Here is a 21,092-nt window from a genome sequence, read left to right as displayed (position 1 = left end):
TTACATACAATTATAATACTGCTGATACAATACTTCTACTACTACACATGCTCAGGGGAAGAGTCTTCACCAGGGGATGGGGCTTCTTGACCTTTAGGCATGATTTTTTGTATTATAATGAGGGTAGTTCAGTTAAGGACACATGGACATCGCGTTTGCTTGCCAAGTTGGCAATGTACCCTCCAAGGTTTAATTGCTCCAGGATATCTTTGCTCAAAGGCGGCTATCTACTTGTTCTGCTGACTAGGGATGCCTTTGGCTTTAGTATATACAAAGAACATCTTTCCTGACTCAAGCATAATATTGCTACATTGTTCTAAAAGTTTAACCTTCAACAATAGGAGAGATGCTCCAGCCCGTAGTCATCTTTGTGGCCCTTCACTGGACTCTCTCTGGAGAAAGTCCATGTCTTTCTCATACTGGGGAGCCCAGGGGTGGACATGGTACTCCACGTGTGGCCTCACTAGTCCTGAGTAGAGGGGAAGGTCATCTCCCTTGTCCTGCTGGTGACACTCCTTCTAATGCAGCCCAGAGTACCGGTAGCATTATTTGCCACAGTGGCACGCCGCTGCCTCATGTTCACCTTGGTGTCCACCATGACAGCCAGGTCCTTTCCTGCAAAGATGCTTTCAGCCAGTCGCTCCCCAGCATGTACTGGTGTGGGGGGTTGTTCCCCAAGTGCAGGACTCTGCACTTCCCCTTGTTGAACTTCTTGATGCTCCTATCAGACCATTCTCCAGTCAGGTCCATGGCAGCATGACCCTCTGGTATACTGAACACTCCTCCCAGTTTTGTACCCTGTGTCAATATTTCCCTAACATACTCACTTCTGCTGCAATCATTTATTTATTTTTAAAGGGTCTCCTTCAACCAGAGACTCACTATACTACATGGTGACCCACCTCCTTTGAAACAGCACTAGTGTCATAGAGTTCTTCCATGAAGAAACCATTTTCAAGGCCTTTGCTGATAAAGACAACGGCTGGGCTTAATGTGCATCTTGTGATCTCAGGATACAGAGGCCCAGGAAACCCGACGTATCTCATAGGAAACAAACACAAAAAATATCCAGGAAAAAAATAACTATCTGTAGGAAAATAAGCACACAGCTAATAAAATGTGAAGAATGTAACGTTATTATGAAGTTAGTCACATCTTTAATAGCTGGGTTCAAAACCAAAGAACACCGGAGCCGCCAGCGCCCTTGGGCTGTAGTGTCCCTGCCCGCCGCACAGGAGGGGCCGGTGGCCGGTGGCCAGCAGAGAGGTGGCCCTGGCCGGGCACAGACTGGGGCTGTGCTGGGCCCCACTGCAGGTGCAGCCTGGCCCGCAGGCCCTGCCGTGCTGAGAGCATCCCTCAGCCGCCAGACAAACCCAGCCCGCTCCTCATTACCGAGGGGCCTGTGGGCAGACGCTGCTTGGTACCGAAGATTATACCTCCTGCCTGGCCCTACTATTGTCTAACAGCGTGGCAAGAAGGGCTCGTGAAAACATTGTTTCTGTTCTGACTGTAGAAATGATAGAGTTGTTTCCGTGTAAAAAAAAAAAAAAAAAAAAAAAAAAAAAACTTGTAAGAGCTTGAAAGACTGAAAGATGAGAATCCTTGCTGTGGAGGAGGTTTGCCAGGCACGCTGTGTGTGGGCTGGTGGCCCACTCAGTGATACAGCACCCAGGCCTCCCACCTTCTAAAGGGATATGAGAACATCCATGCTATTCTCTCTTGTTAGCAGTGTAGATGATGATACTTTACAGAGCCTGAGTGCAGTTCTTACTGGGATCGTAACGGGCCAACACCTCCTGCTGCAAAATGAGGTTAAAGGATGAAATCAGGAGATAAGGCTGTGCACATTCTTTCTATTATTTTCCACAAGCAAATTAAGCATGTGGAGATCCCCCCTCTCTTTCACACACGCAGGTGTAGCTGTCAAGTCCGTATCAGCAAAGTTTTGTAGAGACAAGGGCTGGAGATTGATCTGGAGGAGACAGTAGGCTGAGCACCGTGCAGTCCTGGCAGTGGCCTTGGAAGTGGCATTTTTTGTGGGGACTAAATGGTGTCCTGGTTTGGGAGCGTAATGTAGAAGGCCAATGGGTATTTTTAGAGTAATATACTATGGATATAGTGGTTGGGTTTGGTTCCATGTAAAAGAAATATTTTGGAAAATCCGGTAAAGTCTTCCTTTTCACACCAGGGCAAAGTCTTTAGAGAAAAGCAAGGTTACGACTCAGCACCCCAGGAGCAGTGTTGGGTGACATCCCTTCCAGCACCAAACTCCGCACTCGTTTTTCCCCAACTCCTGACACCATTTTTCCCGGCACCGCAGAGTGGAGCCCCAAGGCGGCCGCAACGCGACTCCGGTTGAAAAGCACGCACTTTGGCGTGGGGAAGGTGTCTGCGGATGGAGGGCAGCACTGCCTGGAGTGTCACGACACTGTCGCGACTCCGCTACCGTAGCGCGGGGCGCCCGCCGCCTCCCGCTCCCGCCAGAAAGAAGGACGCGACCCTTAATCCCGCCCCGTGGGGCTGCGACGCACCAATCAGGAGGGAGCGTGCTGAGTTGTCCCCTCCGCGATTGGGCGTCGTTCCGGTGACAGCGGCGCTGTGGCGGGCCGCGGGCAGAGCGGCGGCGGGCGGCTCGGCGGGCCTCAGCGGGGCGGCCGGTGTCCGGCTGTCACCGGGTAGGGCCGCGGCCGCCTCGCCTTTCGTGCCCTCCGAGGGCCGGAAGGTGCTCGACTCCTCTTCGCTCCCCGGCAGACTCGGGCCCTAGGGCCGCCTCAGGCCCCCTGTCTGGGCCGCGGCCGCTGGAAATCCCCCTCACGGGCACCGTGTCCTGAGGGGCACTGGCGGAGGGGTTGAACTCCACAGTTCTGGAGACATTCTAGGTATCTAGGTAGTGCTGCGACCCACCGGGAAATCCTGAGGTGATGCCGTGTCTTAGGTCGGCCTGCTAGACAAAAGTGTGCTGACATTTACCCTTACTGGCGAAGTAGCTCTAGAAGAGCAATCAAGGAACTCAAAGCTACCTTAACCTCCCAAGAATAACAAATTCTGTAGTTCTGCACCTCTCAAAGATGCAGAAAAAACAAACAAACAAACAAACACAAAAAAAAAAAAAAAAAAAAAAAGGTGCTTTTTCCTAATTGTAAATTGGATAACTTAACAAAATTTAATTCATGATCATCAGCAACCAGATCATGTTAAGAAATTGTGCAGCTTAACAGAGTCTTACCCACAATTACCTTTTCAATTAAGTCCAGGTCAAATTTTCATTACTTTGAGATACATTACCATACAAGACAGAAATATTTTATAAAACTGTAGGTGATGATAAATGTGACCAACAACAGTGAACTTTCCTGTAATGTCGCTGAAATTTCCTTTTTCAGATTTTTTACATAGATCAAAATGGGTGATGTTGCAAAAGGCAGGAAGATCTTTATTCAGAAATATTCTCAGTGCCACACAATTGAAAAAGATGGAAAGCACAAGACGGGACCAAATCTTTGGGGTTTATTTGGACGCAGAACAGGACAAGCTGCAGGATTTTCTTACTCATAGGCAAACAAGAACAAAGGTAAAACTAACAAGTGACATAGATGAGGTGCAGTGTTGGAGGGGACATATATGAAAAAAAACCCTTTTTCTTTAGAGGTACAATAGAAAGCCTCAATCACAAGGAGTTATTCTCACAACTGTCTACTCTTCATTACTGCAGATGAATGGGAACTGTAGTTTCAGAAACAAAAATCCTCAGTCCCTTTAGTAAAAAGAAATTTTACCGATATTCAGCACACCAGGTCGGGAGGTATATAGCTTTCCCAGAACTTTGTAGTATCAAGGGGCAGATTTTAATTTCTGTTTCTTGAGAGCGCTTTTAGAGTTTGTTTGCTGGTCACTACCCTCTGCTGGCATCGTGGTGTGCTGCAGTTGTTTTCCTCAGAACACTTCACTAAACATGATCACCTACTAGTAAGCTGTGACTCGCCTTGTGTTTTTCATAGAGACAGTCTTGAAAAGCAGTGGAACATCTGAAAATGGAAAGTAATTCTGTGTGGGTTTCATAGTTTTTATTTATATTATATGAATATAAATTATATTATTTGAATCAAGCTATTAATTACAAATACTTTCCTGTTTTGTTTTGTTTTTTTTTTGTTTTTCCTGGTTACTAAGGTGCTTTAGAATTGCCTTTTAAATTTTTCTGTGATTTCTAGGAAAACTTTTGTGACAGTCAGTTTTTACTGGGACTTCCTTCATACAAAACATCGTCAGCATGTATTAACTATTTTTTCTCATTAAAAATTTAGTGAACAAATCATAGAGATGTTAGTACAAATTTTTTAAAGAAAGCCAACAAAGTGGTATGTAAATCCACTTTAGACAACGGGAAGAGTCAACTCTGGAAGGCAGAAGAGAAACTTGAAGATGTCATTATAGGTATTTCAGCAGTCTTCAGTACAACAGTAGGCTTCTGTTGACAGAGACAGATTTTAGCAGGGTTGGAAGGAAACACTAATGTTTTTTCAACTTCTGTGAAGAGATTCCAGGATCTGGCCACTGACAACTCTTTTTCTCATGCCCTTCAATGAAGCATAGCCTTGATGAATTTCATGTCAATCTGCAGATGCTCATTTTCAACAACTCTACGAAATTAATGTTGGATCTTCTATCTACTAGAATTATAAAGATAATTACAGAGTTTAAAAGTAGTAAGTAGTTCTGTGTGAAATGGTGCAAAGAACTGCAACTCTCCATGATGCAGGAAGGATTTATATCTGACATTAAAATGACACAAACATGATATATACCCTGTGCATTTTATATTGTATATCATTTATGCTCACTTTCCTCTTGGATTCTAGGCACATTGTGTTCAGGAGCATCACACCTTTGATTTGAGACTCTTTATATTTTCATAAATATATGATGTTGGGCTCCCTTGTATTTTACTACATTTTCTGTTTGTCAGGAGTTGTCTGGAATGAGAATACACTGATGAAGTATTTGGAAAACCCTAATAAATACATTCCTGGTACAAAAATGATTTTTGCTGGAATTAAAAAGCAGAATGAAAGAGCTCATCTGATTGCATACTTGAAAAAAAGCAACTTCATGAAACGTTGCTGCAGCAGCTGTAATGTCAGAAAAATGGTTTGAATTTTGACTAGCTCCTATGTCAACTTTTAGTATTTTGACGTTAATTAGTCACTAGGGACTGACCTTAGAAAAATCAAATAGGGATATGTTTTAAGATGCTATGACCTGATAAATAACATTGGGAGGTGAACATTATTTATATTGTGTTATATATTTCATAGACCTTTGTGGAGTGTACTATAGTAATACTGTTCCCCTCTATAACGATATCTGAGAGCCCTATTCTGCAGCTGGTTATTGAAACACCCACTGAAACTATTATTCAGTTGTGTCTATGTAAATAAGAAAGTGCCTGTAAGTATTAGGAATGACAACTAAATGAAGGGGTATTTTTTGGAAAAAAAATCCTAGTAATTATCATCTGTGAAGGAAAGTACCATATGCAGTAGGTAACAAAACATAACCTTACATTAAAAGAACACTATATAAGGATGATGGAAGCAGAATATCAAGAACATCAGATATTTTCAGGGGACAAGTAACCTTTCAGTACTGATGTTGACCTAAAAGAATCTTGAGAAGATACCTGAATACCCATGACCTTTTAAAAAGTTTAAAAATATAAACCCACTCATTGTATTGTTAGTGTTCCTTTGTGTATTAAAAAAAACATAATCAACTACCAGTCATTTTTCAGAGTTGTGGATTTTTTTCTCCATTTGAGGCTAATATATTAAGGTATCCTTATCCTCTCACATGTAGAATGAATGAGGGCTAACTAGCTCAAGCAAATGATAGTAGAAGATATTTTCACCAACAGTAGAGGACTGATAAAGGTGATTAAAGTCCTCCTAAAACCTCCTCATGAATCTCTACCACTTGAATTGTGATTTACAATTTAATTACACAAATGTAATAGATTAAAACATACTTCACCGAAGCAAGGTTTCCTTATGTCATCGCAGAAGGGAGTATTAGTACGAAATTAATTTGCTACAGCATCTATTCCCAGGTACTCATTCGGTACATCTATCGGTACTGTTCCAATGCTTACCCACCAGGGGCTTCAACTGATTGTCTTATAGTGCTCCATAGAGCTCAACTGCTGTTTTTAAGTAAGGGAATAAGCGAGAGTTGGGTAAAATGGTCTGTGACACAACTGGATGAATATATGCTTTTTTTTTACTTTTGTGCTGTAGCTATAAGATACTTCCTTTCAGTTTAATAGTCAGGACCTGTTCTGTTGATTGTTTAGACAATTAAAACATCTGCCCGAATGGCAAAAATTTTCTTGAGTGCCTTTCTTAATTGCATTTTGAAGAGTTCTATGTTACTGCCTTTCTGAATAAGGAAACACACTCCACCTGAGAAACACACAGGCATTTCTCCTTGTGATTCTTTCAGGGCATCTCTGTATGTCTGTACCTGAGGAGATCAGGTGAGACTGGCTAAAGCCTGCCTTGCTGTCTGAGCTGGCATTGCGCATCCGCACCGGTAAAAGGTGCACCACACACGAGAGGCATCAGATACAAGCTGCCTGGACCCCACCGCAGCATACTTGTAGCAGCACAACCCCCCGCTGTCAACAAAGTCCAATTGCCTTTTTGGCCTCCCCATGACAGGCTGAGACAAACCTATCGCAGGCCCACAGGTGAAGCTGCAGCCCGGCATGCGGTGTGCTTGCTTTACTCACCCTGCAAACAGAGGTACAGTTTGATGTGTGCCAGAACACAGACAGACCCAGGCTTTCTCCTAACACCCACCGGTGCGCCCCAGGCCAGGCTTCTGAAGCAGTTTTACCATCACAGCGTGTCGAAAGCCTGTGCAAGTTACAGAACAAACCACCGTGATCATCTCTGTCACATTTTATCTTTAAAAGAGAGGACTATAGTTTATACACAGATTTGGAGCTGCAGAGTCCTTTACAATTAAGGTGTTACAGTAAATTGTTCACTGTGTATTTTATGTGTTGGAGAATGGCTCGGAGACAAGGGCCATGAGCCCACCAAGCAGTTGTACGATCAGAGCCTCTTCTAGGGGCTGATGCTGCCTTGCTGATGCTGGGCCCCACTAGGGTTTGCCTGCAGCTGCTCGCAGCTGCTGATACATGAAGAATGTCGAGGACGCTTCGGCCTTGTGTACCGTGGTGTATCGAAAACAGGTTAAGAGGAATTAGAAATAGTGGCCTGAGAAACTTAGTGTTATGGTACTGTGGTGTATCGAAAACAAGTTAAGAGGAATTAGAAATAGTGGCATGAGAAACTTAGTGTTATGAGAAGCTTGTGCTGTTAGCTAACTGCAAGTAGGTGGACCATGTGAATACGACCTTTAGGGCTTAAGCCAATCAGCTAGTGACTGGTAGGCATAATAATTATCATTGTCTGTATAAATATATGTACCCTGGACCAATAAAGGGATACGATATATGATGCTCTATCACCCACATTGAGTCCATCTCGGCGTGTCGTTCCTCCGCGGCTCCGCATTTATGCAGTGGAGACAACTGCGTTTTTTGCTTCCTTCAGTCTTGACTCTCCCATTTGAGAGACTGTTAACATGCAGACTTTTGCTGTAACCAAAGCCCATGCATAAAATCCCAGCAAATAAACTAAAGATGCCACAAGACCGTTTGAAGAAATGCCAAGGGAAGACCTTGTTTATACCCAGGCTTATGGAAACACTAAATTGCTTTAAACGTTTACATACAAAACTGCTACAAAGTAACCATTTTGTAGTAAATACTGGTGTGAGTGCTCAGACCAAAGCTTACTATAGTGAGGTGGCAAAAATTATTTACGTGCACTTATTTCACTTGCATGCAGATGTCCAAGGCCCTTGCTGGGGACCTCAGGGTACGTGCCTGCCAGGCCTTCAGCAGCTCGTGGGGTTTCTTTTTCTCAGTGGCGTGTTTGGGCCCGTGTTGCAAAAAACACAAATGCCACTGGAAAGGCCAAGCAGCAATTAGCAGCTTCGGGCAAGCAGGCGCCCTTCTAGGTGCCTTTGAGGGTGATGGCGAGGCGAGCGCGGGCGAGGGCCTGAGGCCCAGCACAGCTCCGTGGCAGCGCCGGGCAGGTGACAGCGTGGGTGCCGTGGGGAGCGAGGGTGGCACCTCGGCTGTGTCCCCCCCGCAGCGGGGCCTCCACCGATGGTGTGACAGTGGCTGGCGTAGGCTGAGGGGCTGTGCCTGCTGCCGCGCGTGAAATCCCGTCACTTCACAGCGTGTCAGCAGCGTGCCGAGAGAAACGCTCAAAAGCTTCGTATTTCGGTCGCCTTCGCCCTTACCGAGACACGCCCGCATTTTCATGTCCAAGCCACCCGTGCGGAAAGAGCTCAGCTTCTCCAGAGGTGCGGGCTCGGGGACACCCCCCCCCCCCCCCAGCGTGTCCTCCAACGTCCCCACTTTCCACCTCCTCGCCCGACACGCCGCTTCCCCGCAGCCCGCTCGCCGCGGGTGGGTGCTGCAGCCGGGCGCCCCCGGCAAGTCAGCGGCGGCAGCGGCACGGTGCGGCTGCCGGGAGCGGCCCCTTCCCCGCCGCCCGCGCCCGGCCGCGGCAGCCCGGGGCCGGCTCCCCGCTCCGCCCCACGGGCGGCGGGGGCTGCTGGCCGGGGCGACTCCCCCCGCCCCCCTCGGCCCGCCCCGTTTGGCGGGGGGTGCCGGCGGTTCTCAATGAAGAGCCATTTTCCTGCGGTAGCCTCCGGGAGCGGCGGGGAGAGCCGGGAAAGCAGAATGAAACCCCGGCGGGGGGCGGGCAGCGAGCTCTGCCGCCCCGGCGGCAACGGCGCAGCGCGGACACCGACACCGGGAGGCGAAATCCTTTGTCTGCCGCTTCCCGAGCCATCTCCGGGCTGCGGGGGCCACAGCACCCGCACGGAGCCCCTCGTCACCCCCGGCTGCCGCGGGAGACGCGGCAGCCCTTCGAGCACACACGCGTAGCCCTCCCCTCCACGGCTGACACCCGCCTGCACTACCGACACGTGGTCCCCAAAATCGCTGCCTCCCTTTGCAGGCGGCACTGCCCGGACCCCCGCGCCGGGAGGGGCTGCTGCAGGGACCGGGTCCCCGGCAGGCCGGAATCCCGTTTGGTTGAAGATTTGCCCGTGTGTTTTCCCAGACACCCGAACTCCCATTCATGAATTTCGGAAGCCGCCTTCATTCAGTCTTTGGTGACACAAAAAAAAAAAAAAATCATGAAAGAGATTTTTCACGTGTTAAGATCCATGACTCCGGTTTTTCAATCGCTTATGCGTAGGCATCGATTTAGCAATGAAACGTGCTCCCCGTGCGCATAAAAATAACCCAGGTCCGTCCGCCTCGGTGGAAGCGGCCAGTATCCGTCTGGCAGCCGGTGCGGCCGGAGCGGGCCCCCGCAGCGCCGAGCTGTCCGGGCCGCCCGGCCCCGAGGGAAAGCGGCTTTCGAGCAGAAAGCCCGGGGCGGTTTTGTGGGCGGCGGGGCCGAGCCCGCTCTCTGCCCCGCTGCACAGCGCCGGGCGCGAAACGCCGCACTAACGGGGCGCGCCGGGCAGAGGCAGCTTCCCGCACGGGGGTTCAAGAACCGGCATTCATTCGGTCTTTCTGAAGGGGCTCCGCTTTTCCGCCTGTCTCCCGAAGTGCTGAAGCCACGCAAATTATTGCTATACGTTAAACCTCTCTAACGGGAGCGCCGGCGTTACCTCCCCCCGCCTCTCCCGCAGACCGCGGGCGGGAGCCGCGGCCGGGTTTGCCCCTTCCCTGCACACGCGTCGCAGACAAAGGACCCTCCCTCTCCCACCCACGTTCCTGAACGAGGCGCCCGCCAGCGCGGAGGCCCCCCCCCTGCTCGGGCCCGCCTACCCCGCCGGGGGACCCTGCGCGCCTCGCCCCGCACGACCGCGGGGGCTGCCGCCGGGCGGGCGGCGGTGCCTCCCCCCCGCAGCGGGGCTTGCCAGCCCTCCCCTCCCTCCTCCCCGCCTGCCCCCCCGCTCGGCTCACGGTCCTCCCCCCGCCTCCCCTCCCTCCTCAGTGGTCCGCCGGCTGGGTTACGCAGCAGCCGCCGCCAGCTCTGGCAGCGCTTGACAGAAGGGGGTTTGCCCGAGCGCTCCCGAAGCATCTCCAGAGGCGCGGCGGCAGCGCCTGCCCGGCTCACCGGGGGAACCGGCCCGGAGCCGGGGGCCAGGGCCAGAACCACAGCAGGGCTGGGAGCGGAAAAATACCTAGAATAATACGAACACTACTACTGCTACTAATAAAGAGTGGTGGGCAGGAAAAGGAGGTCGCGGGGGAAAGCAGGGGGCGAGGAGAAGCCGCGCCCCCGAGGAGGGGTCCGGGCAGGGGGCAGGAGCGGCCCCTCACCGGGGCTGCCGGCAGCCCCCCGCCCTCCAACCCGCCCCCCGCCCCGGGGCGGGCGTCGGGGCGGCGGCAGCACGTGGCGGCGGCGGGGCATGGCCGCCGCGGGGGCTCCCGCGGCCTGAGCCGCCCCCGCCGCCGGCACCATGGCGGCCGCCGCCGATGCCGGCCTCGACGTGGCGGCGGTGGAAAGTTTCCTAGAGAGGCACCCGGAGCTGGTGGAGAAGTGGCTGAAGAGGAAGAACTCGCTCCCCACAGCGCCTGCCGCCTCCGCCGCCGGCCCGTCGGAGGAGCGGCGGAGCAGCGGCGGCCCCGGCGGCGGGTGGGGCAGCGCGGGCGGCCCCGGCGGCCCCGGCGGCGGGGGGCTACAGCGGCGAGCCTCCCAAAAGGAGCTGCGGAAGAGCTTCGCCCGTTCCAAGGCCATCCACGTCAACCTCACTTACGACGAGCATGTGCACGCCCGGGCGCAGGAGCCGCTGAGCAGCGTGCGGAGGCGGGCCCTGCTGCGGAAGGCCAGCTCCTTGCCCCCCACCACCGCCCACATCCTCAGCGCCCTGCTCGAGTCCCGCGTCAGCCTGCCCCAGTACCCCCCCACCGCCCTGGACTACAAGCGCTACCTCAAGGAGAACAACGAGCGCCAGTTCTTCCTGGAGCTGGTCAAGGACATCTCCAACGACCTGGACCTCACCAGCCTCAGCTACAAGATCCTCATCTTCGTCTGCCTCATGGTGGACGCCGACCGAGGCTCTCTCTTCCTCGTGGAGGGGGCCGCCGCCGGCAAGAAGAGCCTGGTCTCTAAGTTCTTCGACGTGCACGCCGGCACCCCGCTGCTGCCCTGCGGCTCCACCGAGAACAGCAACGAGGTGCAGGTGCCCTGGGGCAAGGGCATCATCGGCTACGTGGCGGAGCACGGCGAGACGGTCAACATCCCCGATGCTTACCAGGTAGGAGCCGGGACGGCTCCCGGCGCTCCGCTGCCCCCGGCTCCCACCCCAGACGGCGGCGGCGCCTGCCGAGACGGCCCGCCACCGCCCGGCCCTGCCTCCCCTCGGGGCGTCCCTCCCCGCCGCCCCCCGTCCCTGTTCCCCCTCCCCGCCCCGGGACGTCCCCGCCGGGGCGGCGGGAGTTGCGGGTGTGCTCGGGGAAACTGTTGACGGGGAGGGAGGGGGGGCCCCGTGAAGGCGGGAGGGAAAAGCCCCTCCCGGGTGGCCGACGGGGCTAAAGCGGCCGTCACAGCGGTACAGCAGTGCTTCTGGATGTCGCCGGAGTGTTAGGCGGCTTCGTGCGTTCTCAAAACGTATTTTGGAACCGGCAGAAGAAAAGTTTAAAAAAATGCTCGTGACAGTCCCAATGAAAATATTCTTAAATCTCGGTCACACTTAACGTTCCCTGCCTGCCCGCTGCAGAAATAATCTCACTGCTCTCAACAGAGCATTTATTTTCACCTTTGCATATGCCCACTCAGCCCACTGGGCATGTGTTTTCAAACCTCCTCCTAGGAGCAATACAGCCGGTCCTGTTATTCTCCTACAAGGACTTTCCCCACCTTTTATTTTTATAGAGGCTTCAGCCTGAATTGTGAAAATGTAGTGCTGGCTTCAAGGCAAAAATTCCCCTTGACTTCAGCAGGGACAGCTGTGCCTTTGCCTGCGTGTCTTAATGCAGGACGGTGCATTCAGTTCACTAGCTTGAAATTTACCCCTCTCTCAGTCCTAGGGGCTATTTCTAGTGTTTATGAGTGTGAGACACTATCAGCAATTTGAGTTTCTGAAGAAAATGAAGAACCACAGAGTGACAGTTTTTCTAAATTAGGGTCACGGAAAGCTTTAGAAAGGTGGGAGATGTATGTCTTTGAGAATTTTAGTAACAAGCAGCATTGCCCTATGTCCAGTTTTGCTCTACAATAATAACAAAAAATAGTAAACATATAAAAACTGATGATGTTTTATAGCAAGCTATACCAGGAAGAAACTTGAAAAATAAGATTGGGTTATTTTTGTTTGAAATACAGAAGAACCATGTAATTTGGGCTGAATATGTATTTAGTTGTCAAGCAGTGAAAAATACTGAGCACCTCACAGATCCAAACTGACAGAGGTTCCCAACCCACAGAGTTCAAAGGGAATGAACAGAGATTGGTAAAAATGCTGTAATATTTAGACTAAGATGATTGAGCATTGGATGACCTTTGAAAAAATCTAAGCTTGCTTTCTTCCTTTATTTTTCCTTTTCTCCATTATACACTTTCTCTTACCATATGATTTTTTTTTTTATTACTTTCACTTCTAAAACTGTACTCTTCCCAAAATATCTGCTGTTGGGGGTTAAGCAGAAGATGTTCTCAGTAGTCTCAAGTGACTAAACAGATAAAGGATATCTGAGTTTGGCTGGGAAAGAGCTTGATCTCCTTTTAACTCTGGATAGCTCCAGCCACCTTTTTTTGGAGGTGAGAATGACACTGGAAAGACAGAGTGTTTTCTAGTCCTAGGGGACTGGATTATTTTTTTCTACAGTGTTTGTTCACTTTGTGCTCACTTCCCTGTGAAAAAGCCCAGCTACTCCAAACAGTTCATTGTCTGTTTCATTTGCAGAGAAAAGTGAAAAACGATTCATCTGGTTGCCATTCCTGGTATTATTTATATTATACTGATGTCTGGCTTCCATTCAAAATTGATTAAAATATGATAATACAATTGATTGTATATTTAAGCTGTAAGTACATTAGTTGCAGTAAAAGGGAAAGTTCTAAGCCAAGTTAATCCTGTAATTTTATCAATTGCAACTTCCCTGCTTTTAGTGGAGTTACTTCTGATGAGTGCAAAAGAAACTTTAGACCTTGACATTTTAATGAAAGTTTTGCGTGATAATAAAATGGAGGAACTGCTTTCTGTTATGTTTCAGAGTTAGTACAGTTTATCTTCCCTTACTTGGCATCATTAAAAGAAGACCTTTCTAATTTAATAGTATAAAGAGCCCTCTGGAAGCCCAGGTACCCGTGTGTAAAGAAGTGACAGCTGTTCCATTTCAGAGCATTGCAGTGGTCACAATACAGCACTTTAAAAATTAATAAATACAATGATATGGTTTATGTCAGCATTGCCACTGATGATGGAAGTGTTTAATCAACCATCAGGTTAAAAAAAGCACCACTAGGAAACTTTGTCAGGCTGACAGATGGAGTTGGAGAAAAAGGGGTGACAGCACAACACCATTTTGTCCGTTGATGAGACCGTCCACATTGATACTACCCATTTGGTAAGAAAAAGCCTTATATTAGGTCAGATGAACACCTCTAGATTAATTTAAAGGTTTTTTGCTTGTTTTTTACATTAACAAACGTTTTAAAAGAGGTAAAGATGCTTCCATATCATCAGTCTTCTAGTCTACAGTATTGGGAAATTTGTTTTATTATCGTCCAACCATCTTTATTTTCTCAGAGCCTGATCAAATCTGAGTTGGAATTCTACTACTGAGTACAAATTGGGTTGCCTGCCTGTATCGTCAGCTACTACTGACATTAATGGGACTTCAGTGAGATCAACACTACATTGAAATCCTGTTATGTCTTATAATGTGCTTCACACGGGAAGTCCCCTTTGCCCATACAGAGACTGATCAGTTTAAGAAATATTTGTAAATGATTTGCAGTGTCATTTTCAGAGATACTGTAAGATTTCAATTATACATTTATTTTTCTAAAGAGAAAAAATACTAAAAAAAAAATCAAATAGTAGGCTGGGGCTTTTCTGTGATCCAGATGATTATTACTGTTGTTAAGTCTGACTTTCAGAACCTGCTCATGTAAACAATCTTTCTGAATTCAATAACCACACTTAGATACAAGGTTTGGAATTAATACTATGTATTGAGAACTGTATAATAATCACTTATTTTAATACTAAGCAATAACCATATAACATGTCATGGTAATTTGATATATGAAGTTCAGGAGTGACTGCGCAAACTTTCTGGAGGTTCACAGCATCAGAGAATTTTACAAATATTTAGTGTATGGAAAGGTTTAGGTGAATGTTATATGACTGATTCAAAAGTTGCACAATGTCATTCATGGTATTAAAAGCTTTATTTATTACATTACAAAGTTATTGGATGAAAGTTTATAGTTTGTAAAACGTATGATCTGATCTGTAACAGTTAGCACTACAGAGGATTTGAGATCAGGAAAGGAATTAGATACCATCTTTGCATTTTGGAGCCAGTTTAAAACTCTCCTGGAAGTAATCCAGTTGCCTTGTAAATTGAACTCCTAGTGAGTTTAAGTTTTAAAATAAGGCCTTGTTAATTCCGGGAACCATTTCTGACTCCTTATTCATATGTGAATAAAGCACTATGTCTTGAGCACACATGTTGGAAGAATCTGGTCATATTGTCAAGGAAATCTGGGACCTAAATGTCCAGTGAGGTTCCTTTTAACAGAGCATAGATGTAGCTTTTGGTCATGTATGGAGACTATTAAGCATATTGTAAGTACACTGGCAGAGAGGCCATTAAACCTTTATCTGCAGTTCTTATGAGTTGTTTAAAAATTTAAGTTTTTTTCCTATTTAAAGCTATGGATTTTTTCATGTCATCCTTTCTTCTCGCAGGTCTTCTATGGTGTTTAGCTTAAATTACCAAACATTTCAATTTTCTTCCACCTTTTAGATCAGTATTTAAATAATAAAAATTTTAAATCACAAGTAATGTTTGGTTATTGTTATGCCTTAGTTGTGCAAAAGTTGGGAGATAATTTAATAGCATCCCAAGTCCTTGTAGCTAGTGAAAAAAAAATCTTACTCCTTAGAATAGTAAGCATACATCAGAAAGTGGTGAAAAATATGCTATGCCATTTGCCAGTGTCAGCTGAATAAAGTTTCTGTACATTTTATGTTAAATTTGGAATTTTAAAAGTATCTTTAAGACACAGAAGAAAAATGGCTTACCAGATGGATGTTTTAATAAAGCGGGGAGCAAAGAGAGGGGAAATATTAAGAAGTGTCATGCTAAGACATGTGGTTTTATAAATTGGAGCAAGTGCCATAAAAGATTATCAGAAATTATTTTTCAACACGGCTCAAATCTTTAGAAAGAAAATTTAACCACATTACTGGAACTAAAATCAAGAAAAACAAGAGACAAATCAAGCTCTGTTTGTTCTGGACTCTCCTGTTATCTCTTTCAAGTTTAGGCCAAGTGCAATGCAGCTAATGGATACACAACCCTTTACAGTAAATTTTAAACATTCTTGAACATGTTGCCTTTTTCAGGCCATCCAGGTGAGCTCTGAGCATTCATTGTCTCCTGCTGTGCCAGGATGGCAGTACAAAGTTATTGCTCACAGGTGCAAACCTTCCAACCTGGGAGCACCCATGTGGGATGGGATGTTGGTGTAGAAGGTCACAAACAAGCAAGAGCCACATTTCATTACACAGGGCAGGTGTTTGTTATCATCAATATTAACAGTGTGTCTCTTTCAATTTTAAAGAGCAGTTAAAGCATTAAAACCCTGGGTCCTGTGAGGTTCAGTTCTGCAATGAGAAGCACTTAGGCACTGTTTATTCAACAGCACACAGCAACAACAGCCGTATTCATTTTGGTGCTGACTCTTAACAAGGACAAAGGTTGCTTATCAGAGAGCAAGCAGAATAAACAATAATTTTTAAAAGCTCCACGTAATGCAGAAAAATGAGTTAAAACAGTTTCTACTGTGCATTAAACAGGACTAGGAAGTACCATGGGGAATGCAGGAGAGAATTGCAACGATAAAGAACTAAACTGCTCTAACATGCTTTCCACAAAAGGACACTCCAGTCTATCACACAAGATTCAGGAAAACTTGAAATTGTGAGTATGAGCCAGTAAGTGGGTAAAGGGATGTAGTAATTCTCCCTGAATCTGGTGCCCAGCAGTGGCAAATGCATCCTCCATGCGGCAGTGGTGCTGGCCTGGGAGAGAGCCATCTCCCCGCAGAAAGCAGCACCCTCATGCGTCTCCACAGCAGAGAGCCCTGGGGACAGCAGCTGGGGAGGTCTCCTCACCTCCTGTCACCTCCCTCGACCCATAAGTCATCTTCTTAGGGAATGGTTTCTGCCTGACGTGTAAAATGTCCTAAAGCCTTCCTGGATCACACCAGTACCTCTCACTTTGGAGACATCTGCCAGGGGCAGGAGCTCCTGGTAGATGGCAGGGATGTGTAGAAGGGCACACGTCCAAAACCACCCAAGGGCTCAGATACAGTTTCGTGTCTCCATGCCGCTGCTCAGGTGGGTTACTAGGACAGAGAGGACTGCACACACAGTGTACACCACTGGTGACAGCCCACAGGTATTGTGAGGGAGCACACCTTCCTCTCCACGCTTGTGGGGGGGGGCTAAGCTACCTCACCAAGCAGACAGGCAGTGGCCTGTCCTCCAGGGTTGCCCAGCCGTTACTCCATGGATGCACACCACCTGCTTGCTGCCCCAGGTGTGCCTGCCGTGGGTGCCTCCTCGGTGGAAATGATCAGCAGGTGGGCAGCAAGGGGCTGGAGGGGAGGAGCCTGCCCATACTCATGTGTAACGAGTTTTCTCTGCTTCCCATTGGGGCTGTTGAGTAATTATCAGCCATTTTGTGGGGTTCACGCACTTAAAGTCAGGGCTGAAGGACATTTTGCTGTCCTATTTCAGTGTTGGTGTAAGGAGGGTACTAAGGCTTGAGACAGGCTTCTAGACTAATATGGAGGACTTCAGACCATTAACAGGTTAGTAATTTTTTTAATATATATATCTATAATTAAAGGCAAATCAAGGTGGCTCACTTTCTCAGTTGTCTTACAGAGCAAGTACTCAGTACCCTTGTGCCTTTGGTCTCCCAAAAGGAATGGCTGTAAGGGCTGGGTCTCTAGTTCTCCCTCCTGTAGCAGGCCCCTGGGCTGTTGGTTGTGCAGCACTTGAGCAGGAAAAGCCTTTTAGAGAGCTGAGATAGTTTTCATGCCCTCCTCTGAGGCTGTCTTCTGTTACGCTAATAGCCTTTAACTGGTTTGTTGTTGAGGCAGTTCATCTGCCTGAAGAAGATGGGTGTTTTCAGGTATTTTTTTTTTTTCTTCGGGTACTTGTAAAACTTCCTTGTGAAACAAGTGTGAGACTGGTGCCTCTGTTGCCCATAACTTCTGTGTGAGATTGAAATAGGTGTATTTGATCAGAGCAGGTCAGTGACTGTGGGGAAAAACTTGTAAATTTTAGCTGAAATTCTGTTGTGAGCATAAGACTGAAGCTGTAGTTTTGCTTGATAAGTGATTTTGCTGTCCCTTTGGTTTTCCATTTTTCAACACAAAAGGATATTTCATTTTGTTTATTTACAGTTTTATGCCATATTGTATAATTTTCTAAGGAGTAACAATGTTAATAAACAAACATACATACATCATTATGTAAGTTAATTTGTTTTCCTTTTCTAAAACAACCCTATTGACAAACTATGAAATATAAACAACCTGAGCTAATAGCTAAGGAGAGTTGTGTTTTAACAGGGTAATGTCAATTGTGTGTAGTCTGAGCTTAATATCTCTGCAGTGCACACTTAAAAAGGAGTGTGGCTTAGTTCATAACACTGCTTCTTTGTCCCAGTAAGATATTTTCAATTAATTGCTCAAGAATCTTAGTATACTATTTCAGTAACTCTTGAAGCTATGTGTTTTCTTACCTGAGTAGTTTCTTGCAGGCTTGAGCCCATATGCAGACTTCTGTTTAAACACCCAGGAGTCTTGGTTTCTTTGCTCAGAGGAGTATCAGCTTTTTAAAGACATCCTCTGTGTGTATGTATCTTTCATAAATAGTCATTAATATTTATGACATTAGCACTAGGCTCTGGCTCAAAGTGGGGCTGCAACAAAATGGGAACATGGACATGGTGGTTGTTGGTTCCCTACAACCACGTCCACCTTGGTTGAGCATCAGTCAGGTCCAGTACAGGAGTAGTGATGGAGCAAGCAGTAGCAGGTGTGATCTATAAATATTTGAAATTAGAGGAAAAATAATTTTCCTCATAAAAATTTATTTTAATAATGAGACAAGCAGAGCAAAAGTGCACAGAAGCTGCCATATGTAAGACCACAATATGTTTTAGAGTTGTGCTATTGGTGATCTAACAGGAATTTGTTTTGAAGAAAGAAAACAAAAACCGTATGTGATGGATCTGGGTAATGTTGTCCTGCAGAGGAACCTTTTCTGATACCTGCTGCTGATCTGGTCAGACTGTGAAGCATGAAATGTAATTATGATTATTAATTTGGCAGTTATGTCTGCAAACTTGCTAGTGCTTGTAAAGTTATTCACTCCTGTCTAAGAAAGACTACATATATTATTTTTTCCTATTAGTTTTGTGCCAGTCATAACTAGACAACATCCACTGTTACTTATCTATTGTCTAACTAATTAATGAAACAGTGGTCAGAAAAAGACATAAATGATATAACGTACTCCAACCAATTAAACTAAACAAAAATCCACAAACTACTGTAAATTTGAAAAATAAGTGTTCATTTGCCATAATACAATACTAGTTTTTCTGGAGGTTTGTTTGTTTTGTTTTGTTTTTTTAAAGTAAGCTACTTTTCAGTTTAAACTATTATATGGACTTATTTAGTTTTAAATTGGGAAGTTAAGAATTTTTGAGGGCAAATGTTCCCTACTTTTAAGAGTTGTTTTGAGAGTGAAGGAATATTTGGCTGAGCTGTTTTGCCTGTTCTTACCTGGTTTATTTGTTTTATAAGAAATACTGCTGTGGCTGTATGAATAGCTACAGTATAACTGGACTGTGTGCTTATTTAAGTGGGTGGATTAAGTTTGAGATGCTGGTGAATGGTACTGGTTTGTTCTGCTGCTGCCTTTGTTTCTGGGGCTTTAGGGATTTGAGGGGAGATGAGAGGAATAGCTGCAGAAATCCTCACATGGTAGCATCTTCAGAGATTGCTTTATTACTTGTTTTTTGTGTGTGTATTTTTCATCTATAATGTCTTCCCCATATCTACTGTAGTGGTTTATTACTTGGCTTCTATTTCCTCTTTATGTACAGTGTAATTTATACCATACATGATTTTTAGAAAAGAGGATCTAGAACAGACTGGCTACCTTAATTTTTTAATTTGTATTTAGCTCTTTTGATGTTATTCTTTGAATCTAGAAAACTTGCTATCTTTTGTATTGCTCTTGTTGTTTTTTTATAAAAGTTTATGCATTGTACACTCATAGGAAATGTGATTAAGAAATTGAATAGATCTCTTCCAAAATCAATTTCTTCTGTAAATGTAGAGGCTCCTGCAGGATGACTTCCTATAAAGTCAATCAAAACTACATTAAATCACATTTTTTCAATTCCATGCAGTTTAGCAGTACCGTAACACTCAGGTTAACAATCTTTTCAAGCATGATACTCTTATTTTTGATACAACTTGGCTAACCCAATCAGTAATTTAAATACACTATATTAAAAGAAATTTTGCTGCAAGTTTCTTGTGTTTTTTTTTTTTCTTGAGCCTTTCCTAAGGAAAAAAAAAAAACCACGAGAATTATACAGTGAACTGTAAAATACAGTAGGCCAGGTCTGTTAATTAAGCACTACTTTTGTTCTTCTGATCTGTGTGATTAAAAAGCAGTATTTTCAAATCATCATAAAATCAGAAATGGCTTTTCCTTGTAGCTGTCAGCTTTGGCTGAGTCACTTCATCTATTTCACTAGATTAAACAATTTCTCCTTAGAATTTGGAGGAGGAAAACAGTGTCTGTCATGAAGACTTAATTCCTGGAAATGTTCAGTCAGGTTTCGTCCTCCATTATGTTCTTTGACTCTTAGCTAACTTGGTTTGGAATTGTACTTTTTCTGCTCTAAATCATGCTAATAATAATAATGTCATGATAATAAATTGTTCTAGCTTTCATAAGGCTATAAAAGGACATATTTTATTTCCAAATTTAAAGACCTATCCTCTGTTTTTTTTAAAAAAGCACACCCAAAGCAAAAAAAGTGTACCTTTCCTAACAATGTGTGAACCACCTACTTAAACTGAAAATCAATACTGAAATGCAGTTGGTGAAACTTTGCTCAGAAGTTAAAACTGTTTTCATTTCTAACATAACCTATTATATTACTTCAAATGTCTTGAAAAGAAGAAATGTAGATTTAAGTAAGAAAACCTGAGGAAAAAATACTTGTTGTCGCTCTTTCATGGGAGCTTGAGACCTTCTATATACTTATGTGGAATAGTGCATGTCCTCAGAATTTTGGGGGAAGAGATTTTAGTAGTAGGAAAGGTGTAGGTTCTTTTAATAAATGATAGTCACTTTTTAATGAAGTCTCACCTATTCTTCCTGGTCAGCATGGATTATTTTTTGTAGGCTTCCTCTAAGTGTAGTTGTTCAGGTTTAATAATGTTCAATGATTGTTACTTAATGACCTCAGATCCATGGTCAATTTGCTATTGATATCAAAGAAAAGATGATTTGTCCCTAATGGATTTTTCTCTTGTTTGCCACTTCTATCAACAGCAGATGATTTGACTTTTTTTAGTCCTTGCTTAATATCTGTGTAGCTCTTATAGTCAGATTTACAAACTAATTTTATGAATACAGTGGTCAATGCAAAGGAGTTGACAAACAGGGGATAGCTATATTTGGTTAGATCCTGATTCAAGTTGCCTGAA

At 45.6% G+C, this 21,092-nt stretch overlaps 2 protein-coding genes across 2 annotated transcripts in view; both read left to right on the top strand.

The window, feature by feature from the left end:
* Positions 1 to 3,402: 3,402 nt before the first annotated feature.
* On the top strand, positions 3,403 to 5,154 carry LOC104355703 (cytochrome c, somatic). The gene is given in 2 exon segments (XM_009971267.3): positions 3,403 to 3,571; positions 4,967 to 5,154. Coding segments are annotated over 2 exon segments (357 nt in total).
* A 5,239-nt stretch (positions 5,155 to 10,393) lies between these two features.
* Positions 10,394 to 21,092, top strand: part of PDE11A (phosphodiesterase 11A) — a 137,022-nt gene continuing 126,323 nt past the window's right edge. Inside the window, exon 1 of the mRNA XM_033010958.2 lies at positions 10,394 to 11,361. Coding sequence (XP_032866849.2) covers positions 10,564 to 11,361 — 798 coding nt within the window. The 5' untranslated portion in view covers positions 10,394 to 10,563. The remainder of the gene's footprint in view (positions 11,362 to 21,092) is intronic.

This window comes from Tyto alba, unplaced genomic scaffold (assembly GCF_018691265.1).
Source record: "Tyto alba isolate M040663 unplaced genomic scaffold, T.alba_DEE_v4.0 Super-Scaffold_7, whole genome shotgun sequence".
Classification (NCBI taxonomy): Eukaryota; Metazoa; Chordata; class Aves; order Strigiformes; family Tytonidae; genus Tyto; species Tyto alba.
This window is presented reverse-complemented; position numbering and strand designations above follow the sequence as displayed.